The 26,579-nt window shown below is 36.6% G+C and overlaps 1 protein-coding gene across 1 annotated transcript in view; it reads left to right on the plus strand.

The window, feature by feature from the left end:
• The window catches only part of HEATR5B (HEAT repeat containing 5B), a 170,687-nt gene that overhangs the window by 16,083 nt on the left and 128,025 nt on the right, over positions 1-26,579 (plus strand). Inside the window, exons 2-11 of the mRNA XM_007945073.2 lie at positions 1,750-1,961; positions 3,017-3,125; positions 3,760-3,909; positions 6,178-6,349; positions 10,624-10,781; positions 11,748-11,997; positions 15,813-15,968; positions 17,545-17,795; positions 24,370-24,481; positions 25,171-25,323. Of these exons, the coding sequence (XP_007943264.1) occupies positions 1,750-1,961; positions 3,017-3,125; positions 3,760-3,909; positions 6,178-6,349; positions 10,624-10,781; positions 11,748-11,997; positions 15,813-15,968; positions 17,545-17,795; positions 24,370-24,481; positions 25,171-25,323 (1,723 nt within the window). The remainder of the gene's footprint in view (positions 1-1,749; positions 1,962-3,016; positions 3,126-3,759; positions 3,910-6,177; positions 6,350-10,623; positions 10,782-11,747; positions 11,998-15,812; positions 15,969-17,544; positions 17,796-24,369; positions 24,482-25,170; positions 25,324-26,579) is intronic.

Consider the following 26,579-nt stretch of genomic DNA (forward strand, 5'->3'; position numbering starts at 1 on the left):
CCCCCCTTTTTTTTTCCTCCAAATGATTTTTAATTTTGTTCCACATTATTCTCCTTCTCTATCCAGGATCTCCTACATAGATCCCCCTCCAAGTTGAACCAAATTCTTGATTTCCCCTACCAAACGTACTCTTTCCCTAGTGTTTTCCATCTTGGGAAATCACCATTTCATTCCTCTAATTGCTGGGGCCAAAAATCTTAGAGTCATTCTTGATCTTTTTTCTCAAACTTCACATCATTTTCATCACAAATTCCATTGGTTCTGTTCACAGAATATATCTAGAATTCAGGTACTTCTCATTATAGCCATTATTACCACTGTCATCTCTCATCTGGATTATTACAACAGCTGCCTAATTGGTCACCACGCTTTATGTACTCTTGTAGTGTATTCTCAACAGAGCAACCAGAATGAGCCTAATAAAGATTTAGATCACATTTCTCCTCTGCTTCAAACTGTCATTCAGAGAAAAATACAAAGTTCCTATAGTGCTATATAAGACCCTACCTGATGTGGTGCCTTCTGTCCTTCTCACTTCATCTCCTACTTTCTCTGCTCTGTTCACACTGGCCACTTTGCTTCCTCAAGCATGCTGAGCATGCTCCCACCGCAAGACCTTTACACTTGTTTCCACTGCCTGGAGTATTATTCTCCCAGATATTGTCATAGCTTATACCTTTTCTTCTTTTCAGAGATGCGTTTTCTTACTATTCTATGAAATAGTAAGCATTCATCTATTGGTTTATTTGGATAAACTCTCTCCCCACTAGAATATAAACTTAACAAGGTCAGGGACTTTGTTTTATTCACTGTTGTACTCCTGTGCTTAGAATGGTGTATAGCATATAGTGAACACTCAATGAATATTTCTTGGATAAATGAATGAACTCTGAATAGTTATTATGGGTAGCACTAGATATGATATTTTTCCTGTTGCCTGAGGGTTTTCAGAGTTTCTTTTGGTTTCTTTTGCTGACCTGTAACTTTAGGAACTTCTAACTGGTAGTGTAGTGCCTAATGCATTTGACTGCTAACCAGAGGCTGGGCATTCAAACCCACCAGCCACTCATCGGAAGGAAGGTTGGACAACCTACTTCCGTAGTGATGCAGCCTCAGAAACCCAAGGAGGGGTCACTATGAGTCGGGTCCAACTTGACCGCACATAACAATAACAACTTTGCTTTTACACGGTGACATCAGTTGTCTAATGTCTAAATATTTTGCCATCATTTGATTATTGGTTTGGTTTTTAGCAAATTGGACTGGAAACTATTGTAGAATCTAGTCCAGAGTAGTCACTTTTATAAACAGCTTTTAGTAGTCACTTTTTAAACAGCTAACTTTTTGGCATTGGAAGGGAATCAATATTTAACCCAAGAAAGAGTGGTTCATTTGTTATTTGAACTTACTTACCAAAAATTCTCTTTCATGATTTTGTGTCTAATGTAATTTAGATTTTAATTGATTGGCATGCCTTAAATGTTAAATTTTTTTTGTTTTGACTAAACAATAACAGAAGCATGTTGAGTGCCGTTGAGTAGATTCTGATTCATAGTGATCCCATGTGACAAAATAGAACTTCTCCTTAACATTTTCTTGACTGTGATCTTTATGAAAGCATATCTTCAGATCTTTCTCCTGCGGAGCTTCTAGGTGGATTTGCAACACCAGCTTTTCAGATAGCAGTCAAACACTTAAGCATTGTACTGTACATAAAAAGTGATGACTTCTTCTTTTTTTTAATAACAGACTGATGTAAAGGAAAAACAGAAAAAACTTGTTGAACAACTAACTGGATTAATAAGTAGTTCACCTGGGCCACCTACACGGAAATTGCTGGCTAAAAATCTTGCAGCTCTTTATAGCATTGGGGATACTTTCACTGTTTTTCAAACACTTGATAAGTGTAATGACATTATCAGAAATAAAGATGACACTGCAGCCTACTTACCAACAAAATTGTAAGTACTTACTTTGATTGGGACTCGTGAAGGTTATTTGTTTTTTCAGAGTAATTTATCTTAAGGAATTGCTGAACATAAAGACCGTCAAGTGGGTGGAACTTGAGGTGTGCTGCTGACAGTAAAATACTCTTGAGTATTTCTGGGGAACGGTTCTGCTTCCTCATGTGCTCCACTCACCATCATTCAACCTCAGAATAACTTGCTCAAGTCACATAGCTATTAAGTGGTAAGTTCTAGGATTTAAGCACAGACTTTCCAGGTTTCAAAGCTATACTCTTAATCACTGTGTTCTACTCCTGTCTCTCTAAGCTAAACTCTCAGCTATCTAGTTAGTTACTTTTTACTGAGTGATGGTAGGCACTGTTACTGCTGTAGAACTGCTGTACTATTACATTCCTTCTTTCAGGTAGCCAGATGTTCCTTTACAGTCATTTAGATGAATTTTACATCTGTTTCATAATGCCTACTACTGTATTTTTATGTAAATAGCACACACTGTATGTATTTTGCAAACCACACAACCCCCTCACACATTAAGTTCCCTGTGTATGTTGAGTTCGTGTGCACGTTATTTACAGGGGCACATTATATGTGAGAAAATACAGAGTTATTTGAGTAAAACCAGGTAGGTTCTATGAGCGGTACAAAATACATAAGGTCTATTTCCTATATTCTAAGTTCACATTTTACTCATGGAATTAGATATAGACATAAAATGATCAAGTCACAAAAAGAGGGAAATCATTGTAGATTGACATATCGGAGAAGTCTTTGTTAAATGAAAGCTTGGGCTTTCTCCTAAAGGATGGGCACCGTTTATTATGTGCATATATAGTTACTCTCTTGTATTCTTAGTAAGAATACAGTTTTATTAACTATATAGTACTTACTGCAACTATAAAGAATAAACAAGGTATTTTTGGAAGTTGAAAATTAAGGATTTATTGCAAAATGTCACCTAGACAAATACAAATTGATTTTTGTAAATGACAAAAATATAATGGAATTGTATTAACCTGGACTATGACCAATGAAACTATCACTTCTTACAGGGCTGCAGTGGCTTGTGTTGGAGCATTTTATGAAAAAATGGGGAGAATGTTGGGCAGTGCATTTCCAGAAACAGTAAATAATCTTTTAAAATCCCTAAAAAGTGCAGAGGTAAGATTTACAACAAATTATATTTGAATGTTTTGCTTATGGAAAGAGATAAATGTCAGTTTAAAATAAATGTTTGCCTTTCTGTCACTGTGAAACTCATATGGCTTATCAAGGAAGAAGATAACGTAAAATTATTACATGCCCCTTCTTTTAATGTACATTACATTCTTTCCCTTTACCCTCAAATATAAGAGTTCCAAGGTTTCTAAATGTGTTGAATATTTCCTTATTTCTATTTGAATGGTTTGCAGTATTTCTTAGCTACTTTTTAATGTTTTATTCTGAAAGTTTGGAAGCTTGAGATATGGTATTGATGCTTTGGAATTTGTCCTCATGTCATTTTATTAAACTTCATTGTATCATATAGAATTTTAATTGATTATGCTCAGAATATGGTTAATATGAACTCATCTCTCAGAAAAATATTTAACTGAAGTTAATAATTAGTCTTACCTTTCAGGGGCTTTCTAGAGTACCTACTTAAGTTTTTAGTATTTATTCGTTACTAACAATTTAAAAATTAAAACTAAGATCATTAGGCCCAGAGAAAGAATGTCTGTTTTGATATGATCCTGTTTAAATATGAAATTTGTTTTTTGACAGTTTTTAAGATTTGGTTTGTGTACATGTCTAGTCTCAAGGGCGAAGTGAAATCTTGATGAGCTTACAGAAAGTTCTAAATGGACTGGGCGGTGCAGCAGCTTCCTCTCATCGTGATATTTACAAGAATGCAAGATCTCTCTTGACTGACAGGTCAATGGCTGTTAGATGTGCAGTTGCCAAGGTAGTACTCAGCCAGTTTATAATGCTGCTCTTTATCTTATCAATGATTTGTTTTTAAAGTTTTAAAATATGACAAGTAGGTTAAAAACTTAGATATAGTTTTGTTTTAAAGAGAGAAATTCCTTATGCTTTTAATGGAAGAATAGAACCCTTTTCTGATAAGGAATTTATTTTCCATCTCTATACTCCTTAACTACTGAATTTAATGTATTTGAATTTTATATTAATGTAGTGGTTATCTCTGTGCTGCTCTAACAGAAAATACCACAAATGGGATGTCCTTGACAAACAGGAGTTTATTCTCTTACAGTTTGGAGGCTTTAAGTCGGAGTTCAAAGTGCCAGGCTCTAGGGGCTGGGTAAAGGCCCCTCAGCCTTGGGTTTCAGCTTTGCCTCCTGCTCCCGGCCCACAGAACCTGCAGACTTTTTGTCACTCAGACAGCTGCTGGCTGCTGAGACTGACATACCCAAGGTTGGCAAGTAAAAAGGCACAGTCCTAATGTTAGTAAGCAACATGGCAGGCCATTGATTCAAGTTCATTGCAAGTCCCAAGGTCAGCAGAAGATGGCAGGCTGCTGAATGACATGGCTACATGCAGGGTCCAAGCATGCCATAAGCTAGAGACCATTCCCAAAGCTGCTGCTTATATGCAGGAAGGAGACCACATCCCTAAAGCAGCTACTCAGCTGCTTGTGGTAGATCCCACCATGGAGCTGACTGCCAGTCTCATCATGGGGAATAACTACCACCAGCTGCCCAGCCACTCAACCAAACCCAGCCAAGTTGAAACACATCCTTAACGACCACAGTTAGCCCTCCTCCTCCTGACTGTCTTCAATTCTTTACATTAAGAACTTCCCTCAGATGAGAGAACAGGGTACTTGAAAATGGTGGTATCTTTCTTTCTCCTGTCTTATAATTAGATAATAATATCATAGTGGTTAAGTATATAGGCTCTGTAGTTAGAATTCCTGGTTCAAATTTTGCCCTACCCCTTATTGACTGTTCCAATTTGGGAAAGATGTCTGTGCATGCTTCCTCACTTGTATAATGGGCATAATAGCATGCAAAAGTGTTATTTTAATTTCACAAATACCCACTTGCCATTGAGTCGATTCTAGCTCATAGCAACTCCCATTGAGTTTCCAAGGGTATAAATCATGATGGAAGTAGATTGTCTAGATTGTCTCATCTTCTTCCCATGGAGCGGCTGGTAGGTTTGAACCGCCGACCTTCTGGTTAGCACCCAAATGTCTTACGCACTGTGCCACCAGAGCACCTCTGGAGCTTCACAAATAATATAAATAAATTGTAGCTTATTTCAAACTTAATTGAAATTTTATTACATAAATTATAAAACACATAATCAAGCTAAAATAATACACAGGTAAATGCTAGCTTATATAATATAGGAGCTTATGGACTTTTTAGGATGTATGCACTTTTTTTTTTAATGGAAGTATAACTGATGCAGGAAGAATTTTAATTGCAAACTTAGGTTTTTAATGTCTGTTGGATCTCATTTCTAATTTTGATAGTTTGCCTCTTGTCTCTCCCTCTTCCTGATCATTCTGACTATACATTTATCAAGTTTATTGGTCTTTTCAAAGAACCAGCTTTTGGTGTCATTCATATTGTTTTCATTTTCTAGGTCATTGATTTCCTTTGTTTTGCTCACTCTGTGTTGAATTTACTCTTCATCTAGTGGAAGGTGGAAGCTTAAGTTACTGGTTTGAGACTTGTTTCCACTAATATAGGGGTTAGGGCACGCTGGTGGCTCAGTGGATAAAACATTCAGTTGCTAACCAGAAGGTCAGCAGTTCAAAGTCACTTGCTCCACAAGAGAAGGATGTGATAGTCTGTTTCCATAAAGATTTACAGCCTTGGGTACCCTGTGGAGCAGTTCTACTTTGTCCTCTAGGGTCACTCTGAATTGGAATAGACTTATTGGCAGTGGGTTTGGGTTTTTGTTTTAATATAGGTGTTTAGTGTTATATGATTCCCCCTAAATATTTACACACAAGGCCAAAGATTGAGGCAGTCATAAGGCTCACCTTGTTTGTTTCCCATCTCTCAAGAATTACTATTCTTCATTGCCTGATGTCTAGTATCTTTATATGTTTTTTTCAGTTTTTTGGTTGTTACAGAAGAGAGGGTGAATCAAGTTCCTCTTATTCCGTTTCCAGAAGTGGAAGTTCTAGGATGTAATTTAATTTACTTTTTATTTATTTTATTTTTTAAAATAATTTACTTTTTATTTTTAATTTTAGTGTCTACTAGAACTACAAAATGAAGCTGTGTTCATGTGGACTGCTGAACTAGAAAATATAGCTACTCTATGTTTTAAGGCTTTGGAAAACTCAAATTATGGAGTACGAGTGGCAGTGTCTAAACTCTTAGGAACAGTAATGGCAACAGCACTGATGCCGAAACAGGCAACAGGTAATGTTATTTGTCAACCCCTAATTAGAATATAATAAATGCTTGAAGGTATATGGAATGCTTTCTTTTAAATTAGTTATATTTAGATAAGTTATTTTAAAGGATTTAAATTGCTAGATATCTTTGTCTACTTTTTCATAGAATAAACCCAAATGACATTTTCCTTGATATAGTCAAGGCATTTTTTAGATGATAATATACAAGATAACATGTAGCAGTTAGGCTGGACCTATAAGTTAATAAGATTTATTAAATGATTTTGTATAATGTTCAAAGGAGTGGAATCTGGTACTTTATATGGTTCCTTAGTTCAGTCTCTGGTTGACTAGATCCCTGTGTATAGTACAACATCAATTTTCTTTTTTTAAAAAAATCATTATAGTAAGCAAAATCAGAGGCAGTATTGATTTTTGCAAGTTATTTCTGTGCCTCACAAGTCTATAGAGATGTTGGAGGGAAGGTTGTGAATAAGGCTAAATGAGCCCAACTCTGCTGTTGTTTCCATCCCTACCACACACACCTCCATGTAATAAAAAGAGAAACAGATGTTATAGGTACCAGTCCTATCCCTCATATTTATTAGCAGTGAAACCCTATCTAATTTCTTTGAGCTTTAGTTTTCTTATCTTTAATCATAATTAGTTCAGTTAACAAACTAAGTGTTAATGATGGTAGGTAACATTTAAAAGTGCTACCTGTGTGCCAGGCACTGAATTAAACATATTTCACAATTGTTTTATTGAATCCTCACAAAGCCCCATGAGTTTTAAGTACTGTTTTTTATTTCCATTTTGTAGGTGAAAAAATTGAGAGTTACAAATATTGTTTACTTGTGTTTTATAAGTGCTGGAGCTGAAAGTCAAACTCAGGTAGTCAAATTCCAAAGCCTAGGTTCTGTCTTAGTTATCTACTACTGCTATAACAGAAATACCATAAATGGGTGACCTTAACAAACAGAAATTTATTTTACCACAGTTTAGGAGAATAGAAGTGTGGCTCTAGGGGAAGGCTTTCTTTCTCTGACAGCTCTAGAGGAAGGTCCTTGTCTCTGAGCTGCTTCTGCTCCTGGGCAGTCTTCATGTGGCTTGTCATCTTTCTTCCCCCATCTCTGCTTCTCATGGTTGCTTATTTAATCTCATATAGATCTCAAAAGTGATTGACCCAAGACACACCCTACACTAATCCTGCCTTGTTAACATAACAAAGACAGCCCATTCCCAAAATGGGATGATAATCATAGGCATAAACTAATCCAACAAATTGCAGTCAATGCCTTAGACACTACACCACCATAGCTCCTGAACAGTACATATAGAAATTGTTAAATGGAACCTAATTTACTATGTAAACTTTCAATAAACATAATAGACTGAAAAAAGAAAAAGTGATAATTTTACATCACAATACCTGTTTTTTAAGGAAACCTTACCAAATGCAAGAGTTATAAATTTTTCATATTTTCTAATTTGACAAATGAAAAACTTTATTCACTGTTTTAATTTTACATTTTGACCATGCTTTGGCAATTTAGATAGAAAATGTTAATGTATTTGTTTTTACTACTAATATCATCATGTTCTATCATCACAAGGTATATTGAACATCCATTGCTGACCATTTAAACTGTTGTTAATGTCTCATTTTCAGAATATTTTTCAGTTTAACTTATAAAAGCAGTTGCCATCCCTGATAAACCCACTGCCATCGAGTCAATTTCAACTCATAGTGACCCTCATTGGGTTTCCAAGGCGGTTAATCTTTACAGAAGTAGATTGCCCCATCTTACTTATGTAGAGCAGCTGGTAGTTTTGAACCACTAACCTTCTAGTTAGCAGAGCTTCATAATTTTTATAGCTCTTTCACATATAGTAGCAAAAATTCTGTAGGGGATATATAAAGCATCGTGGTTGTTACAGATTGAATTGTATCCCCAAAAAATATGTATTGTAATTCCTAACCCCTATGCCTAATGGGAGCTCTAGTGTCATAGTGCCTAAGGCATCTGACTGCCAGCCAGAACGCTGGTGGTTCAAATCTCATGGCTGGTAGCCACTTCTCAGAAGGAAGGTTGAGCAATCTACTCCTGTAGAGATACTATCTCAGAAACCCAGGGAGGGGTTGCTGTGAGTTGGATCCAACTTGATGACAGTGAGTTTGGTTTGGTTTTTATACATACTGTTGAGTGACATTGGTAACATTTTTCACAATGTGTCAGTATTCTCATTATTTCCATTCTGGTGTTTCTGCTTCCATTATTGTTGCTTACCCCCCTCCCCCATTCTTTGCTGTAGGGTAAATATTTACCATTCGGTCTCATATAGATGATTTTTTAAAGGAGCACAGTACTCACCAGTGATACTAGTTATTTTATGAGCCAGTCTATTTCTTGGCTGAAAGATGACCTCTCGGAGTAGCTTTGCTTCCAGATTTAGAGGGGGCAGTAGTCTTGGGGGATCTTTTAGTCTATTGGTCCAGTAAATCTGGCATCTTTTTGGAGTTTCAGATTTGTTCTGTATTTTTCTCCCATCCTATCTGGGACCATCTGTTGTGTCCCTGGTCAGAATGGTTGCCGGGCACCATCTTTGGTCTCAGGATAGACGAGGCTGTGGTTCTGCGTGGGCTATTAGTCATGTAGATTAAATTTTCTTTGAGTCTTTGATTGCTTTCTTTCTCTTTTCCTCCAGATGAGTACATACCAATAGTTATATCTTAGATGGACACTCACAAAATTTTATTGTTGCTGCCTTTTAAGAAAGTAGTCTTCAACATTTTGTACCTTTTGACCCAGTAACTTCATTTTTAGAAAAATGACCAGAGAAGTTTTTATTGGGAGTAAGATAGTTTCTTAACATACACCAGGATGATGGCTAAGTAAGTTGTGGTACATTCATAAAATTAGATTTTATGTAGTCATTAAAAATATGATGTAAAGATAAATTCCTCACTATATAATGGGTTGAAAAATAGAGAAAAATGTATGCATGAATTGCTTTGGGTGCAAGTAAATAATAGTTTCATTCTTTCTGCCCTACTCCACTTATACTGGACTTTTAATTCTCTGCTATGAGCTTGTTCTTTTCCTATCTGTAGAAGAAATCTTAGGCAGAGACCATAATTTTTCTTGCTCATATTCAGTCACAGATAGAGTTCTTATTGTTTTAAATTTTTAGTTCTCTTTAATAGGTAAAACTTTGAATTTCATTTAAATTTAAAGCTTCTCTTCTTCCCCAGCGATGTAGTGCCTAAGGTATTTGACTGCTAACCAGAAGGCTGGTGGTTCAAATTCACCAGCCACTCCTCGGAAGGAATGTTGGGCAATCTAATTCTGTAGTGATACTGCCTCGGAAACCCAAGGGGAGGGGTCGCTGTGAGTCAGGAACGACTCCATGGCAGTGAGTTTGGTTTGGTTTGATTTTTTTAACCTCAATACAGCCACCTCTCTTTATTTTTCTGTGATGCTGCCAGCTTCAGTCACAGCATTTTCCTTCTGAACATTTTTGGACTTAGATGTAGCACTGGATTTTTTGCCCTGTCATTTTAAAAAAGTGATCTTTTAAAGCCCTTTTAGTTGGTTTGAGGTAAAGGAATGAGAGGCAAAACCTACCACACTTTAATATCTTTCCCAATGAAATCCTTTATTATAGTCTCTTTCTTCTCAACTATTTGTATTGTTTGTGAATGTAGAAATACATTCCATCTATTTTTTATTTTAGTCCTTGTAGACCATTGAACAAAAGTAAGGCAAGCAAAGTCTCAGTATCAAGACATATACTCTCACACTGTCACACAAAGGAAGTTTGTATATTTATGTACATTTTTATACACAAAGGAAATTGACTGAAAAAGGAAGCATACCAGATGTTAGTAGTGGTTATACTTACTGGGGTTATGCTTATTTGTTTGCTTTTCCTCTACCTTTCTCTATTTTTAATATTCTTTCTAATGTACATTAACTATTACTTTTACAATCAGAGAAAGTGCCCTTAAAAAGAGTGACTTGTCTTTTAAACTTTAGATTGTTATGTGCTGTCGAGTCGGACCCGACTCATAGCAACCCCTCCTTGGGTTTCTGAGGCAGGATCACTACGGAAGTATATTGCCCCATCTTCCTTCCGAGGAGTGGCTGGTGGATTTGAACCACCAGCCTTCTGGTTAGCAGTCAAGTGCCTTAGCCACTATGCTGCCAGAGATTATTAGAAAATAGGATTTAATTAATCACAACAAATCTGTTTTAGAAATATATTGGCTTATAAATTTACTTTTCTTCCTGACAGTAATGCGCCAGAATGTGAAGCGAGCAACATTAGATGAAGTCTTAGAACTCATGGCCACAGGATTTCTACGTGGAGGGTCAGGTTTCTTAAAGAGTGGTGGAGAAATGTTAAAAGTTGGAGGGTCGGTTAATCGTGAAGTAAGAGTTGGAGTTACACAGGTTTGTAATATACACATATATAAAAGAATTCTGTTGATATCATTTGTGAAGTTTCATAGAAAATTGTAAGTAACCATATACACACACAGATTGTTAATAATGTCTAGTTTCTTTTATTGAATGAATGAATTGCATTTAAACTCCAAATTACATGCTGATATGGAATGATAGATATGATTAAATATGCCTATGTTGGTTATATTATATTTATATAAATATCTCATGGAATTTTCTCAAATTTTGCTTGGAAATGATAAAGATAAATTAATTCAGTTTTAATTATCCTGAAATTGTATTCAGGAAGCTTAGGGCATTTAGATTTTTGTTTACTCCAACAATCCTTATAACTAGAAATATTGGCTCGTGCTTTGATTGGATTTACTATCAGTGATCTATTATTGCTGTAAGATTAAGTCTGACTTGAATTTTAGAATGATAATTAATACCAAATATGCTTTGTTCTGTCTGTATATGAAGATGGACTGGTTCTTCATGGTGTTAGTCAAAATCACTCCAACTGTTCTTTGCCCCTGAAACCAATGTGAAATAGAAGTAAGCCATTTTTATCCTACAGAGAAAGTCATAAATGTTTTACATTTCTAGGTAAATGTTTGTTTAGAATTTTAGAGTTTTCTTATTCTTATAACCTTTTACCTTCCTGATCACCAAGATGAATTTAGCCATTCCTTCCTTCCCTCATTGCTTTCTCTTAGTTTCTTATGAAGCTGTTATTCAGTCAAAGATAATTCTCCCAGTAGTTCCTTTGCCAGAATTTCTAAATAAAGTCTCAAGTTTTAAATTTCCTCTATTTAAAGAAATAGAAAATTTATTGTTATTATAGTAATTTATTGTATATTTATATTATAGAATTTCTTTTGCATGTTGTCATCAGTTATTTCTTTAGTTGCTTTATCTCTTTTTAATATACTTATTTAAATTTATCTGAAGCTGTATCTTTATTTGTAGGCATATGTTGTCTTTGTAACAACGTTGGGTGGTCAGTGGTTGGAGCGTAGCTTTGCTACATTCTTGTCCCATGTACTTGATCTGGTTTCTCATCCTCGGGCAACACAAACACATGTGGAGGCTGTGTACTCCAGACGATGTGTCTCCTTTATCCTAAGAGCTACCGTGGGCAGTTTGCTAGGCGAAAAAGCCCAGATTGCAGCTGCCAAAGAAATATGCCAAGCTATTGGAAAACAAATGAAAGCAGTAGGTAAGCATTGGCATTATAATATGTGTTACTGATTATCTTAGTTATATTTATTTGTTTGTTGTTATTCTTAATAAATACCTTATAAATCTAACTAGTTCCTGTCTGTTTCTGGACTGCGTTTTGTCTTGGTGATTTTTTTTTTTTTTAAATATTTCATTATGTTTTTGGTGAAAGTTTACACAGCAAATTAGGTTCCCATTTAACAATTTCAACACAATTTGTTCAGTATCACTGGTTGCATTTTACATAGTGTGTCAGTTTTTTATTATTTCCCTTCTGGTTGTTCTGTTTCCAGTAATCTAGTTTCTGTGTCCCCTTGCCTTCTCATCTTTAGTTTAGAGTAAGTGTTAGCCGTTTGGTCTCATATAGGTGGTTTTTTCAAAGGAGCACAGTACTCATAGGTATTGTTCATTGCATGGACTGTGTTTTAATGGTCATTTTTATTGTATATTCTTATTTGATATTAAAACAGCATATGTTGTTATTGTTGTTGTTGTTATATGCTGTCGAGTCGGACCCAACACATAGCGACCCCTCCTTGGGTTTCTGAGGCGATATCTCTATGGAAGTAGATTGCCCCATCTTCCTTCTGAGGAGTGGCTGGTGGGTTTAAACCGCCAGCCTTCTGGTTAACAATTAAGTGCCTTAGGCACTACGCTACCAGAGCTCCTAAAACAGCATATAATTACAGTGAAATAGAGTTTTTCAGGATTTGGGTAGGCTGTTTGTAAAATTAGGTTTTTTGTTTTATTTCTAGTATCTATACTGATTTTATAACTATCTTGGTATGCAGCAGCATATTGGGTTGCTGTCTTTAAATAATCTATTTAAATCTGTTTTCTACTTGGAGCCTGTTGTTTTCTAACCACATGTGTTAAATTATTGCTATTTTTTTCCTAATAGGCTTAATATCAAAACTTAGGGAGAATTACAGATGATTATTAATCTTCTATAGAAGAATATAGAGTTATTGGGTGGCTCAAATAGTTGAGTGCTCAGCTGCTAACCAAAAGATTGGTGGTTTGAACCCATCCAGAGGCACCTCAGAAAAAAGGCCTGACAATCTACTTCCACAAGATCATAGCCATTGAAAACCTTGTGGAGTTCAGTTCTACTCTGAAACACATGAGGTTGCCATGAGTTAGCATTGACAGGAACTGGTTTGGTTTTTTAAAGAGCTCTTGGTGGTGTAGTGGTTAAGGCACTTGGCTGCTAACCAAAAGGTTGGTGGTTTGAACCCACCAGCCACTCCACAGGAGAAAGATGAGGCAGTCTGCTTCTGTAAAGATTTACATCCTTGGAAACCAATGAGGATCACTGTGTGTCTAAATTGACTTGATGGCAATGAGTTTGGTTTGGGAATTTTGGTTTCTTTTTTTTTGATACATATACTGGAAAATCTCAATAATTAAAAATTAAAAGAAATCCTTCCCTAAGAAGTGTCTGTCAATTTTAGAAATTTTTCAGCTCAAGAAATAGTATCTGGGATTTGCAAAACAATAATTCAGGATTTAAATGATGAATGAGATAGTTCTTCTCTTTTTGGAGCTTATGATACAATCGAGAGGGTAAAGCAAGGCAAAATATAAATTACACTAAAAACCAAAATCCACTGTCATCTAGTCAGTTCCAACTCATTGCAACCCACATAGGGTTTCCAAGGGTGTATATCTTTATGGAAGCAGACTGCTTCATCTTTCTCCTCTGGAGTGGCTGGTGGGTTTGAACTATCAACCTTTTTGTTAGCAGCCAAATGCCTTAACCACTGTGCCACCAGAACTCCTCAAGATGATTTAATTGGGAAAAATTATCTTTTTTTACTGTTGTAAAAAACATAACATTTACCAATTTTGCATTTTGCACATGTGCAAGTTAGTGACACCCATTACATTTATCATATTGTACAACCATCACCAGCATTCCTAGTCAAGTTTCCCATGTAAATTCCCAGTTAAATTCTCTATATGCATATCAAAATTACATTTACACTGTCCTGCAGTCTTGTAATTGAACAATAGCAGATACTCATTGCTTTCTAATCAATGGCTCCCCCTTACCCCCTCCCTTCTTCCCTGCTAACCATTCATCAACTTTGGTCTCTTTTGGGCAAATTAGCTTGTCTAATAGAAGTCTTTAGGCATAATTTAATGAATAGATAAGACTCACTGATTTATTTTTGGATTAAAAAAAAAATCACTGTTATTGAGTCGGACCTGACTCATAATGACCCCTCCTTGAGTTTCCGAGGTGGTATCACTGTGGAAGTAGATTGTCCAACCTTCCTTACAATTTTTTTGGATAAGATATGTTAAATATTTTATAAAGTAAAAATAAATTTATAAATAGTACGGTTGTAGATTGTTTATATAAATTTTTCGCAAGCCATTTTTTAGTATGTAAGGCTAACTGAAAATTACGAATTGTGAGTTAAAGGATATTTAAATTAATGAGATAATATTTGTTAAGTGTGCTAGAATAATGATCTATTCTAGCTTCATAACTTGAAACATAATTGTACATTGTATCATTAAAGAAATGTTTGAGTGCCTGAAACACTGTCAGATGCTGAGAGTAATATAGCTATCCAGAGTCAGATCTTATATGTCCTTAGGGAGCTTATGATTAAGTAATCAAAAGATGGAGTTCATACATTACCATGTCCAGAAATGTCTAAGAAAAAAGAGGTACAGGCATACCTCAGAGATATTGTGGGTTTAGCTCCGGACCACCACCATAAACTGAGTGTCACAATAAAATTATTTACACAAATTTTTTGGTTTCCCAGTGCATATGAAATTTATGTTTACACTATACTGTAATCTATTAAGTATATAATAGCATATAAAAAAGTTTGCAGTGTTGTAAGAATCACTAATAGGTGACACAGAGACATAAAATGAGCAATAGATTTGCTTGGCACAGGATTGCCACAAACCTCCAATTTATTTAAAAAAAAGCACAGTATGTAGGAAGCTCAGTAAAGGGAAGCGCAGTAGAACAAAGTGTGCCTGTGTTTAATTAAAGTCCATAATCTATTATAGCATGTAATATTCTATGTTGATTTATGTGGAATTCTAAAGTAAGGAAAATTTACTGTCATTTAAAGGTTATTAATCTTGACGGTAAGAATTAGCTATTTAAATTTTTAAAAATCCTAAAAGTAGAATTAAATACAATTTTTCTGGGATTCATGGGCCAGAATATATTGTCAATTAGTAATTTGACAAGGAATCTTTAGTTCCCCTGTGCTAAATAGATTTCATTTCTAGTGGAAACCAGAAGGGGTTGAAGTAGCACAGCAGCTAATGAGAACTCTGAAGAACAACAACAAGTTCCAGAGCCACTTTTATAGGTACACTTTCTCATCTGTAGTTTAACAGTTAATGCTTTCAGCATATTGGAATACTTGAATAGCAATAATAATAAAGTAACTAATAGCTGCACATACTAGGGACACCCTTGTGCTAACTCTTACTCTTATGTGCATTGACTGTTAACCATTATAATAGACCCATAAGCTCTTTTAACAGAGGAGGTACTTGAGACTTAGAAAGTTGAATATCCTACCTAGTATCACATAACTGATGTGACTGGTGAAATTGGGATTTGAATCCAAGTGTTCTTTCTGCGGAGTATGAGCCTTAAATAGTACTTTTCAGACAGTTAAGTGTTTAGCAATAGAAATTTTCTACTGAGACATAACTGCTGTTTAACACTCAGGAATCAATTGGTATGATTTAAAACTGTAAACTGTGTAAACCAAAAAAATTACATCACAATTTAATTCACCCAAATGCATGATTTTGTGTTTCCAGAAGCGGTAGTGAATGACACAAGTGGTGAAAACAAATCTGGAGCAGCAGACATTGCAGCAAGCCAGCATGTGATGGTCTGTGCCCTCCAGGAGCTTGGGAGTCTGGTTCAGAGCTTAAATGCTACTGCATCCCCTCTTATCCAGGAAACATCTATTGGTATGATATTCAGTTACTGGCTAGAGTAGTTTTTACTGTTTTCACAAGTCATAGGTAAGATTGATGTTTAACTGCTGATTGATTATTTACATAATTAGCAGTTTAGATCATTTGTTAAAAATTGGATTTTATTTAAGTTAACATTCACTATGATAGTGAATTTGATTGTTCATTTGATTGTGTGGATCATGACAAATTATGGATAACATTGAGAAGAATGGGAATTCCCGAACACTTGATTGTACTCATGAGGAACCTGTGCCTTGACCAAGAGGCTCTCATTTGAACGGAACATGGGGACAATACATGGTTTAAAATCAAGAAGTGAGTGTGTCAGGGTTGTATCCTTTCCCCAATCAATTGCATTGATTCAATCTATATGCTGAGCAAATAATCTGAGAAGCTGGACTATACGAAGAAAAATGTGGCATCAGGATTGGAGGAAGAATCATTAACAACCTGAGATACACAGATGATACAACTTTGCTTGCTGAAAATGAGGATGACCTGAGGCACTTACTGATGAAGGTTGAAGAATACAGTCTGCAGTATGGATTAAGTCTCAATATAAAGAAAACAAAAATCCTCACAACTGGACCAATGAGCAGCATCACAATAAATGGAGAGAAGATTGAGGTTGTCAAAGAATTCATGTTGCTTGGATCTACAATAGATGCCAATGAAGTAGCAGTCAGGACATTAGACAACGTGTAGCACTGGGAAAGTCAACCTCGAAGGAACTGTTTCAAGTGCTGAGGAGCAAGGATATCTCCTTGAGGACTAAGGTGCGCCTGACACAAGCCATGATATTTCCAATCACCTCGTGTGCATGTGAGAGCTGGACAATGAATAAGGAAGACCGAAGAAGAGTTGATGCTTTTGAGTTGTGGTGCTGGCGAAGAATGCTAAAAGTACCATGGACTGCTAAAAGAACTAACAGATCTGTCCTGGAGGAAGTGCACCTGAAATGCTCCTTGGAAGCGAGAATGGCCAGACTTTGTCTCACCTATTTTGGTCATATTGTCAGAAGGGACCAATCCCTGGAGAAGGATGTCATGCTTGGTAGGGTGGAGGGTCGATGAAAGAGGGGGAGGCCTTCAGCGAGATGGATTGACATGGTGGCTGCAATGATGGGCTAAAGTATAGCAGAGATCATGGAGCTGGCATGGGATCGGGCAGTGTTTTGTTATGCTGTGCATGGGGTCGCTATGAGTCGGAAACAACTCAACGGCACCTAACAACAACAACGATAGTGAAATAAAGTTTCAGGAGACAAATCAAAGAGTCTTGGTAGTTTTATTTTCAATCATTGACTAATATTTACTGAAGATTCTCATTTAATTTTACATTAGCATTTATATTTTATTGGATGTAATTCTACTGTGTTATTTTTATAAAATATCCCCTTAAATTATTCTTCTTTATGAGTAATATGCATGTTTTTTGACAGAGTTTCTAAAACTCTGGGTGTGAAACCATAATGATTATGGTTTTAATTATTGTGTTATACATAATCTTTTAGTCCATGCAATCTTTTGATTTCATTAACAAGTAGGTTTTTTTATTTCTTTTTAAGGACTTTTGGAGACTGTGACTTCAGTGCTGCTTCATCCAAGTATGGCTGCTCGACTTGCTGCTGCATGGTGTTTGCGCTGTGTGGCTGTGGCGCTACCTTTCCAGTTGACACCATTTCTAGACAGGTGTGCAGAACGGCTCAACAACTTGAAGACTTCACCAGAAGCTGTTAGTGGATACAGTTTTGCAATGGCTGCTTTGTTAGGTGGAGTTCATCAGTGTCCTTTGGGCATTCCTCACGCCAAGGGAAAGGTATGACAGATTATAGAATTGTAAACACTATTGTAAGAGCTGTGAAAGGTGTTTTGTTTTTTTTTTTAAACTTATTTTTGTTGTTGAGAATATACACAGCAGAATATAACCAGTTCCACAATTTCTACATGTACAATTCAGTGACGTTGATTACATTCTTTGAGTTGTGCACCCTGAGCTGTGCTTTTTATTGGAACACTTGTGTGTTTAATGTTGAACTGGGTGATCAAATGACTACAGTTTTACTATAGTAATATAAAATATAGTGTTCTAATATTAGGCTAACAGACCCTAAATAAAATTTGATGTTTAATTCTGATCTTGGAATAACAGGCTTTGTCTAGGTATAGTACTATTTAAAAATTTATGTTAGACCCAAATACACATAATAGTAATTATTAGAGTATTGGTTTTTCTCTAATCATTGAGGACTAAAATTTCACATTGCTAGGATATACAAATGAGGCATTGGTAATTCGGCAGTAGAATTCCTGCCTTCCATGCCAGAGACCCAAGTTCAAATTCAACCAGTGCACCTCATGTGCAGCTACTACCTGTCCATCAGTGAAGGCTTATGTATTGCTGTGATGCTAAATCATCAAAAACAGCTTCTAGACTAAGAGAGACTAGGAAGAAAGGCCTGTTGATTTACTTTCAAAAATCAGCCAGTGAAAATCCTGTGGGTCGGAGTGGTTTGATCCACAACCAGTCATGGGTGTGGTGCAGCACTGGACAGCATTTTCTTCTGTTGTGCATAGGGTCACTGTGAGTTGGGACATGACTTAAAGACAGCTAACAACAAGATATACAAATGGCCAGTAAACATACAAAAACAGGTTCAACATTCTTAGTCTTTAGGGAAATGCAAAATCACAGTGAGATTCTGCTTCACACCCACTATTTACAACAATGCGGGGAGTGGGAAAAGACTAGCTGCTGAGGCTGCTTATGTACAACCAGCCACTCATGGGATTTGGTTCCTTGGTTTGGAGGTTTAGGGTCATGGTTTCATGGGACATCCCAGTTAGTTGGTCTAATCATGTGTGTTTAGTGCTTATGTTCTACCTTCTAGTTTGTTGTGTAGTGCTTGAAATCTTCAAAACTTGCAAGCAGCCCTCCCAACTCCAGGGTACAACAATTGTTCTTTATTCATCTGGAGTAACAGGAAGAAGGGGAGTCAGGAATAGGAGGAGGACATGGAGTGAGTGGCTAATTGTTTCCATAAACATTTGCCTTTTTTGCCATGAGACCAGAATTGGAGGGTGCCCAGCTACTATTATTGAACATTTTAATCAAAGATTCCATAGAAGAATCCTTATCAAAAGAGGAAATGCAATGTTGTTAGGTGCCATCAAGTCGTCTCCGACTCATAGTGACCCTATGCATAGCAGAACGAGACACCACCTGGTCCTGTGCCAGCCCCACAATCCCTGTTATACTTCTGCCTATCGCCGCAGCCACCGTGTCAATCCATCTCGTTGAGGGCCTTCCGCTCTTTTGTTGATCCTCCACCTGACCAAGCATGACATCCTTCTCCAGGGAATGGTCTCTTCAGACAACATGACCAAAGTAAGTGAGATGAAGTCTGGTCATTCTCGCCTCGAAAGAGCATTCCGGCTTCACTTTTCTCCAGGACAGATTTGTTAGTTCTTTTCCCAGTCCACGGTGCTTTCAGCATTCTTCACCAGCACCACAACTCAAAAGCATCAATTCTTTGGTCTTCCTCATTCATTGTCCAGCTCTCACATGCATATGAGGCGATTGAAAATATCATGGCTTGTGTCAGGCACACCTTAATCCTCAAGGAGACATCTTTGCTCCTCAACACTTAAAAGAGGTCCTTAGCAGCCGACTTGCCCAGTGCTATACGTTGTCTGATGTCCTGACTCCTGCTTCCATTGGTGTTGATTGTAGAACCAAGCAATGTGAATTCTTTGACTACCTTTTCCTCCATTTATCATGATGCTGCTTATAGGTCCAGTTGTGAGAATTTTTGTTTACTTTGTATTGAGATGTAATCCATACTGCAGAGTATATTTTTCAGTCTTTATCAGTAATTGCTTCAAGTCATCCTCACTTTCAATAAGCAAAGTTATGTCATCCACATATGGCAGATTGTTAATGATTCTTCCTCCAATCCTGATGTCACATTCTTCTTCATATAGTACAGCATCTCAGATTATTTGCTTAGCATGTAGATTGAATAAGTATGGTGAAAGGATACAACCGTGATGCACTCCCTTCTTGATTTTAAACCATGCAGTTTCCCCTTGCTCTGTTTGAACGACAGCCTCCTGGTCTATGTACAGGTTCCTCGTGAGTACAATTAAGTGCTCTGGAATTCCCATTCTTCTCAATGTTATCCACAATTTGTTATGATCCATACAATTGAATGCTTTTGCTGCATAGTCAATAAAACAGAAGTAAACATCTTTCTGGTATTCTTTGCTTTGAGCCAAGATCCATCTGACATCAGCAATGATATCCCTTGTTCTATGTCTTCTTTTGAATCTAGCCTGCACCTCTGGAAGTTCTCTGTCAATGTACTGCTACAACTGTTTTTGAATTATCTTCAGTAAGATTTTACTTGCATGGGATATTAATGATATTGTTTGATAATTTCCACATGCAGAATAAATTTTTAATTTTTCATGAGATCTAATATGGAGCTATCGAGGGTAGATGAACCCCTGAAACTATCGTCTTGGGATAATCTTTAAGCTGTAAACCAAGAATTTAAGCCCACTATTACTATTAAAGGAGCTCTGGTAGTGTAGTGCCTAAGGTATTTGACTGCTAACCAGAAGACTGGCAGTTCAAACCCACCAGCCACTCCTCAGAAGGAAGGTTGGGCAATCTACTTCTGTCGTGATACCGCCTCAAAAACCCAAGGAGGAGTTGCTATGAGTAGGGTCTGACATGATGGCACATAACAACAACAACAATTACCATTACAAAGAAAAAAAATAACTAGTGTCAGAGAGGATGTAGAGAAATTAGAACCTTTGTGTATGCTGGTAAGAATGTAAAATGGTACATTTACTGTGGAAAACAGTTTGGCAATTCCTCAAAAAATTAAACAGAATTATCATATGACCTAGAAATTCCACTTCTAAGTGTATACTGAAAAGAATTGAACACAGAGACTCAAACAGATATGTCTATAACAATATTCATAGCATCATTATTCACAGTAGCCAAAAGGTGGAAACAACTCACGTGTCCACCAACCACGCATACCTATTGCCATGGAATTGGTTCCAAGTCATCGTGACCCTATAAGCAAGATATGGCATGTACACACAATGGAATATTATCCAGTCATAAAAAGGAATGACGTTCTGATACATGCTGCAGCATAGATGAACTTTGAAAACATGCTGTGTGAAATGAGATATCGCCTGTTCCAATGCCAGCCTCTTGGTTTATGAATAGGTTCCCCATGAGCATAATTAAGTGTTCTGAAGTTCCCATTCTGTGCAATGTTATCCATAATTTGTTATGATCCACACAGTTGAATGCCTTTGCATAGTCAATAAAACAAGTAAACATCTTTCTGGTATTTGCTTTCAGCTAGTATCCATATGTCATCAATAATGACATCCCTTGTTCCATGCCCTTTCTGAATCCAGCTTGAATTTCTGGTAGTTCCCTGTTGATGTCCTGCTACAACCATTTTTTAATTATTGCCAGCAAAATTTTACTTGTGTGTATCATTAATGATTTTGTTCAGTGTTTCCACATTCTGTTAGATCACCTTTCTTTGGAATGGGTATAGCTATAGATCTCTTCCAGTCAGTTGGTCAGATAACTGTCTTCTAAATTTCTTGGCATAAATGAGTGAGTGCCTTCAGTGCTGCATCTGTTTGATGAAAATCTCAGTGGGTATTCTATCAGTTCCTGAGGCCTTGTTTTTATCCCACTTCTTAAGTGCAGCTTGGCCGTCTTCCTTCAGTACCATTGGTTTTTGGTCACACTGCCTCCTAAAAGGATTGAATGTCAACCAGTTCTTTTTGGTACACTGACTGTATATTCTTTCCATCTTCTTTTGATGCTTCCTGCATTGTTCAGTGTTTTGCCCATAGAATCCTTCAGTATTGCAACTCCAGGCTGTATTTTTTTTCTTCAGTTCTTTCAGCTTGGTAAATGCTGAGTGTGTTTTTCTCTTTTAGTTTTCTAATTCTAGCTGTTTACATACTTCATTATGATACTTCTCTCGAGCTGCCCTTTGAAATCTTCTGTTTAGCTCTTCTATTTCATTATGTTTTGCATTTACTTTAATTACTTTCCATTCAAGAGCAAGTTTCAGAGTCTCTTCTGACATCCATTTTGGCCTTTTCTTCCTTTCCAGTGTTTTTATTGACCTTTTGCTTTGTTCATGTATGATATTCTTGATGTCATTCCACAACTTGTCTGGTCTTTGGTCATTGGTGTGCAGTGTGTCAAATCTATTCTTTAGATGGTCTCTAAATTCAGGAGGGATATAATCAAGGACAATATATTGGCTCTCTTGGACTTGTTTTAATTATCTTCAGCTTCAACTTGAACTTGAATATGAGCAACAGTCCATTCCAGAGTCAGCTGCTGGCCTTGTTCTGACTAATGATATTGAACTTCGCCATCGCATCTTTCCACAGCTGTAGTCTTTGAATATAGAATAATAATAAAAGTAATAACAATAGTTATTAAGTGGTTACGTGGGCTAGCACTGTTCTGAGTGCTTTGTGTTTATTAACTTATTTAACCTTCTAGATAATCCTATGAAGTGTAGGCATGCCTATTCTTATTTTCTACACGAAGGAACTGAGGTAGAAAGGTTAATTTGCCCTACGTCAAAGCTAGTTAACATCAGAGTTAGGACCTGAGCCTAAGCATTCTGGCTCCAGAGCTTACTTCTGTCTGATTCTCAGAGTCATCAGTGAAATTAGAACTGAATAGGTTTATTGATTCCCAATAAATTTTTTTTTTAATTTTTATTGTGATGTGGGCGAAAGTTTACAGAGCAAATTCATTTTCCATACAGCAGCTCACATACACTTTGTCTCATGACATTGACTGCAATTTCCCACAGTACAACACTTCCTCCCCATAGTTACCTCTTCCCTGTGTTCTTCCATCCCATGCACTCCTACCCACCGAGCTGTTTCCCTGTGCATACACAGCTCTTCTATTCTCCTATGATTGATCTCTCTGAGGAATGTATCTACTAATGTAAATGTTCAGCTTATATTGATTCTCAAACACTCTTGATGTTGCCTCTTTTAACAAGGGTTTTTTTTTTAAAGTTTTTATTGTGATTTGGGTGAAATTTTACAAATTTGTTTTACATCCATCAGGTCATAACACGTTTCATGACACTAATTACAGTCCCCATAATTTAACCACTCTTCTCCCACTTCCTCCATGTGGTCACCCTTTCCCTGTGTCCTTCCTGCTTATGCATTCCTGCCTCCCTACCTCTCTCCCTGTGCAAATGCTGCCTTTTCTGATCTCCCATGGTTGATTTTTCTAAGGAGTGCATCTCCCTGGCGTAATTGTTTAGCTCGTAGGCCAGTCTATTGTTTGGCTGAAAGTTAGCCAGAGGAGCAAATCTAATTACTGGCCCTAAAGGTGACTAGAGGCCATAGTTTCATGAGTAACCAGTCTCTATTTGACCAGTAATCCTGGTCTTTTTATGTGTTTTTTAAACTTTGTTTCACATTTTTCTCCCACTCTCTCCAGGATCTCCAATTTTGATCCCTTTCTAAGTGTTTGGCAGTGGTAGTTTGGCACCATCTGGTTCTTGTAGTCTCGGGATTACATAGGCTGAGGTTCTTGTAGTCCGTTGATCCTTTGGATTAATTAATTAACAATTAATTGTTTCATGGAAACAATTAGTCTTTGCTCTTCTTTGCTCTGGCTGAGGAGAGACCAGTAGTTGCATCTTAGATGGCCGTTTACAAGCTTTTAAGACCATAGTAGAATGTAGAAAGTAGAATGTAGAATAGTGTTTTTGTGTACTATGTTTTAACCATGCTTTTAAGAAGAAGGACAACTTTTTTTAATAACACATACTTACTGTTGTTGTTGATAGATGCCGTTGAGTTGGTTTTGACTCATAGTGACCCTGTGTACGACAGGTCAAAACATTGCCCAGTCCTGCACCATCCTCACAATTCTATCTTTGAGCCTATTGTTGTAGCCACTGTGTCAGTCCGTCTTGTTGAAGGTCTTCCTCTTTTTTGCTGACCCTCTGCCAAGTATAGGGAGCTCTGGTGGCGTAGTGCCTAAGGCATTTGACTGCTAATCCGAAGGCTGGTGGTTCAAACCCACCAGCCACTCCTCGAATGGTTGGGCAATCTACTTCCGTAGTGATAATGCCTTGGAAACCCAAGGAGAGGTCCCTATGAGTCGGATCTGACATGACAGCAGTGAGTTTGGTTTGGTTTGGTTTTCTACCAAGTATGATGTCCTCCTTCAAGGACTGGTCCCTCCTGATCACGTGTACAAAGTATAAAGCATATTTGTTATCTATTTTTTCATATGACTTATTTAACTTATTTAATTAAAATCCAATTCTAAACTTCTCTTGTAGATGGTAGTGAGTATTGCTGAAGATCTCTTACGAACTGCTGCACAAAATAGCAGGCTGTCTTTACAGCGTACCCAAGCTGGATGGCTTTTACTTGGAGCACTTATGACTTTAGGTATAATTATATTTGAGCTGGATTTTTATATTATATAACTGTCAATAGATTATAGGCAAATTCAGTTTAAAAGTTATCAACTTCACATTCTGTACTCTAAGTTGTCAAACAATAAATAGGGTTTTTTTTTCCATCATTTGATAGTACTTTCCTGTTTTGATAATTTCAGCTTAAGTATATTTAATGAAAAAGTTGATAGCAAAGTTTCATCTTCACTATCAGAATAGCTATCTACCTGATTGTTGTTGTTAAGTACCATTGAGTCTGTTCTGACTCACAGCAACCCTATGTATAACAGAATGAAAAGTTGTCCAATCCTGTGCCATCCTCTACTTGATTAGCTTAGTTTCAATCAAAGAGATGAAAATATGAGGGGGCTGTTTTATCTGCAACGTGAAGACAAATGATGTGATTTTAGCAGGATCATAAAGTCACATTTAAATTGCTCTGTTGATGCTGCTTTCTTTGTTGCCAAAAAATATTGATATATTTTAAAGTTCATTTTATTTTGCCTCATTAGATACATATTTTACTTACTATATAAAAATAATTTTGAAAATAATGTTCATTTTAGTGATAGAATGAAATAACAGATAATGTTAAAGTGTGTAGGGGTCTTATTTTCTTTGACTTTTGTTTGTAATGTTTGTTTAATGTGTATGGTTTTGCATTCTTACTTTCTTGGTTAGGACCATCTGTTGTTCGTTACCATCTGCCCAAGATGTTGTTATTGTGGCGAAATGTTTTCCCTCGTTCTTTAAAGGAGCTGGAGGCTGAGAAGGCCAGAGGAGATTCTTTTACTTGGCAGGTAACATTGGAAGGTCGTGCTGGAGCTTTATGTGGTAAGAACTGAAAGGATTGCACTTTCAGAATATTATTATATTATTAAAATATTTATGACATGAAGGAAAATTTCTACTTCAAATTTTTATTTTAATGTTGTTGGGTGCCATCGAGTTGATTTTTGAGTCATAGCAACCCCATGTGACAGAAAAGATCTTTTCCATAGGGTTTTCTAGGTTGTAATCTTTTGGGGAACAGATCTCCACATTTTTCTCTCATGTAGCTGCTGCGTGGGTTTGAATTGCCCACCTTTTGGTTAATAGTCAAGTATTTAAGTATTCTACCACCAGGGCTCCTTCTTATTTTAGTTTGTAATGATAAATGTACTTTTAGGTTGTAGAAGAATCTTTATAAATAATCTAGTTGATCTAGTTGACTAATTTGTAATAAAATAGAAGGTGAGATTCTGAGAAGTGGATTAGAATTGATGGTAGCATGGGAACTAGAACGTAGTCTCTTAATTTCTACTTATTGCAGCCTTCAACCTGTTAAAGAAGCACTGAATCACAATTGAAAAAAAAAAAAAAACCCTAATGAGTATTTAAGGATCTTTGGTGGTGTAGTGATTAAGGCATTTTGGCTGATAACCAAAAGGTCAGTGGTTCGAACTCACCAGCCATTCCATGGGAGAAAGATGAAGCAGTCTGCTTCTGTAAAGATTTACAACTTTGGAAACCCTATGGGGCTCGCTATGAGTTGGAATTGACTCGATGGCAGTGAATTTGGCTTCTGGTTTTTAAATGCGTATTTAAAGAAAAATACTCAGGAATACAAGCTTACTGAGTCTTTTTATAGTGAAAAATCAGCTCTTTTCTAGCATCATTATCAAATCTGCAAAAGTTGAAATATTTTTCTTACATCAGCATTTAAAAATTTATGGATAAATTTGTTTTTGTTAGGGAGTCAGCAACTTCAGAAACAAAAGAAACTTGTTTCTCTTGGGAACTGGAGTTACACTGGGTAGCCTTGTTAATTTTTGGTTTATCTCAGGGTAAAAAGTGGTTCTTTTTCCAAATGGAGGGAGAGAGATGGGTGCTTACTCATAAGGGTGTCAGGACAAATGTCTGTTTTGCTCCCATGTATCTAAGAGGTATTTTAGTTTTAGCTCTGTTGTTAAAGAACCAATAAAGAGATCCTTTTCATGGGACTGTTTTGTCTACTCTTGATTCTGTCTTGAAATGTTTTTTTTTTTTTTAATTTTATTTTGATTTGGGTGAAGATTTACAGAGTAAATTCACTTTTCATACAGCTGTTC

The sequence above is a fragment of the Orycteropus afer genome, unplaced genomic scaffold (assembly GCF_000298275.1).
Source record: "Orycteropus afer afer isolate SDZICR_OR568_19922 unplaced genomic scaffold, OryAfe1.0 scaffold00131, whole genome shotgun sequence".
Classification (NCBI taxonomy): domain Eukaryota; kingdom Metazoa; phylum Chordata; class Mammalia; order Tubulidentata; family Orycteropodidae; genus Orycteropus; species Orycteropus afer.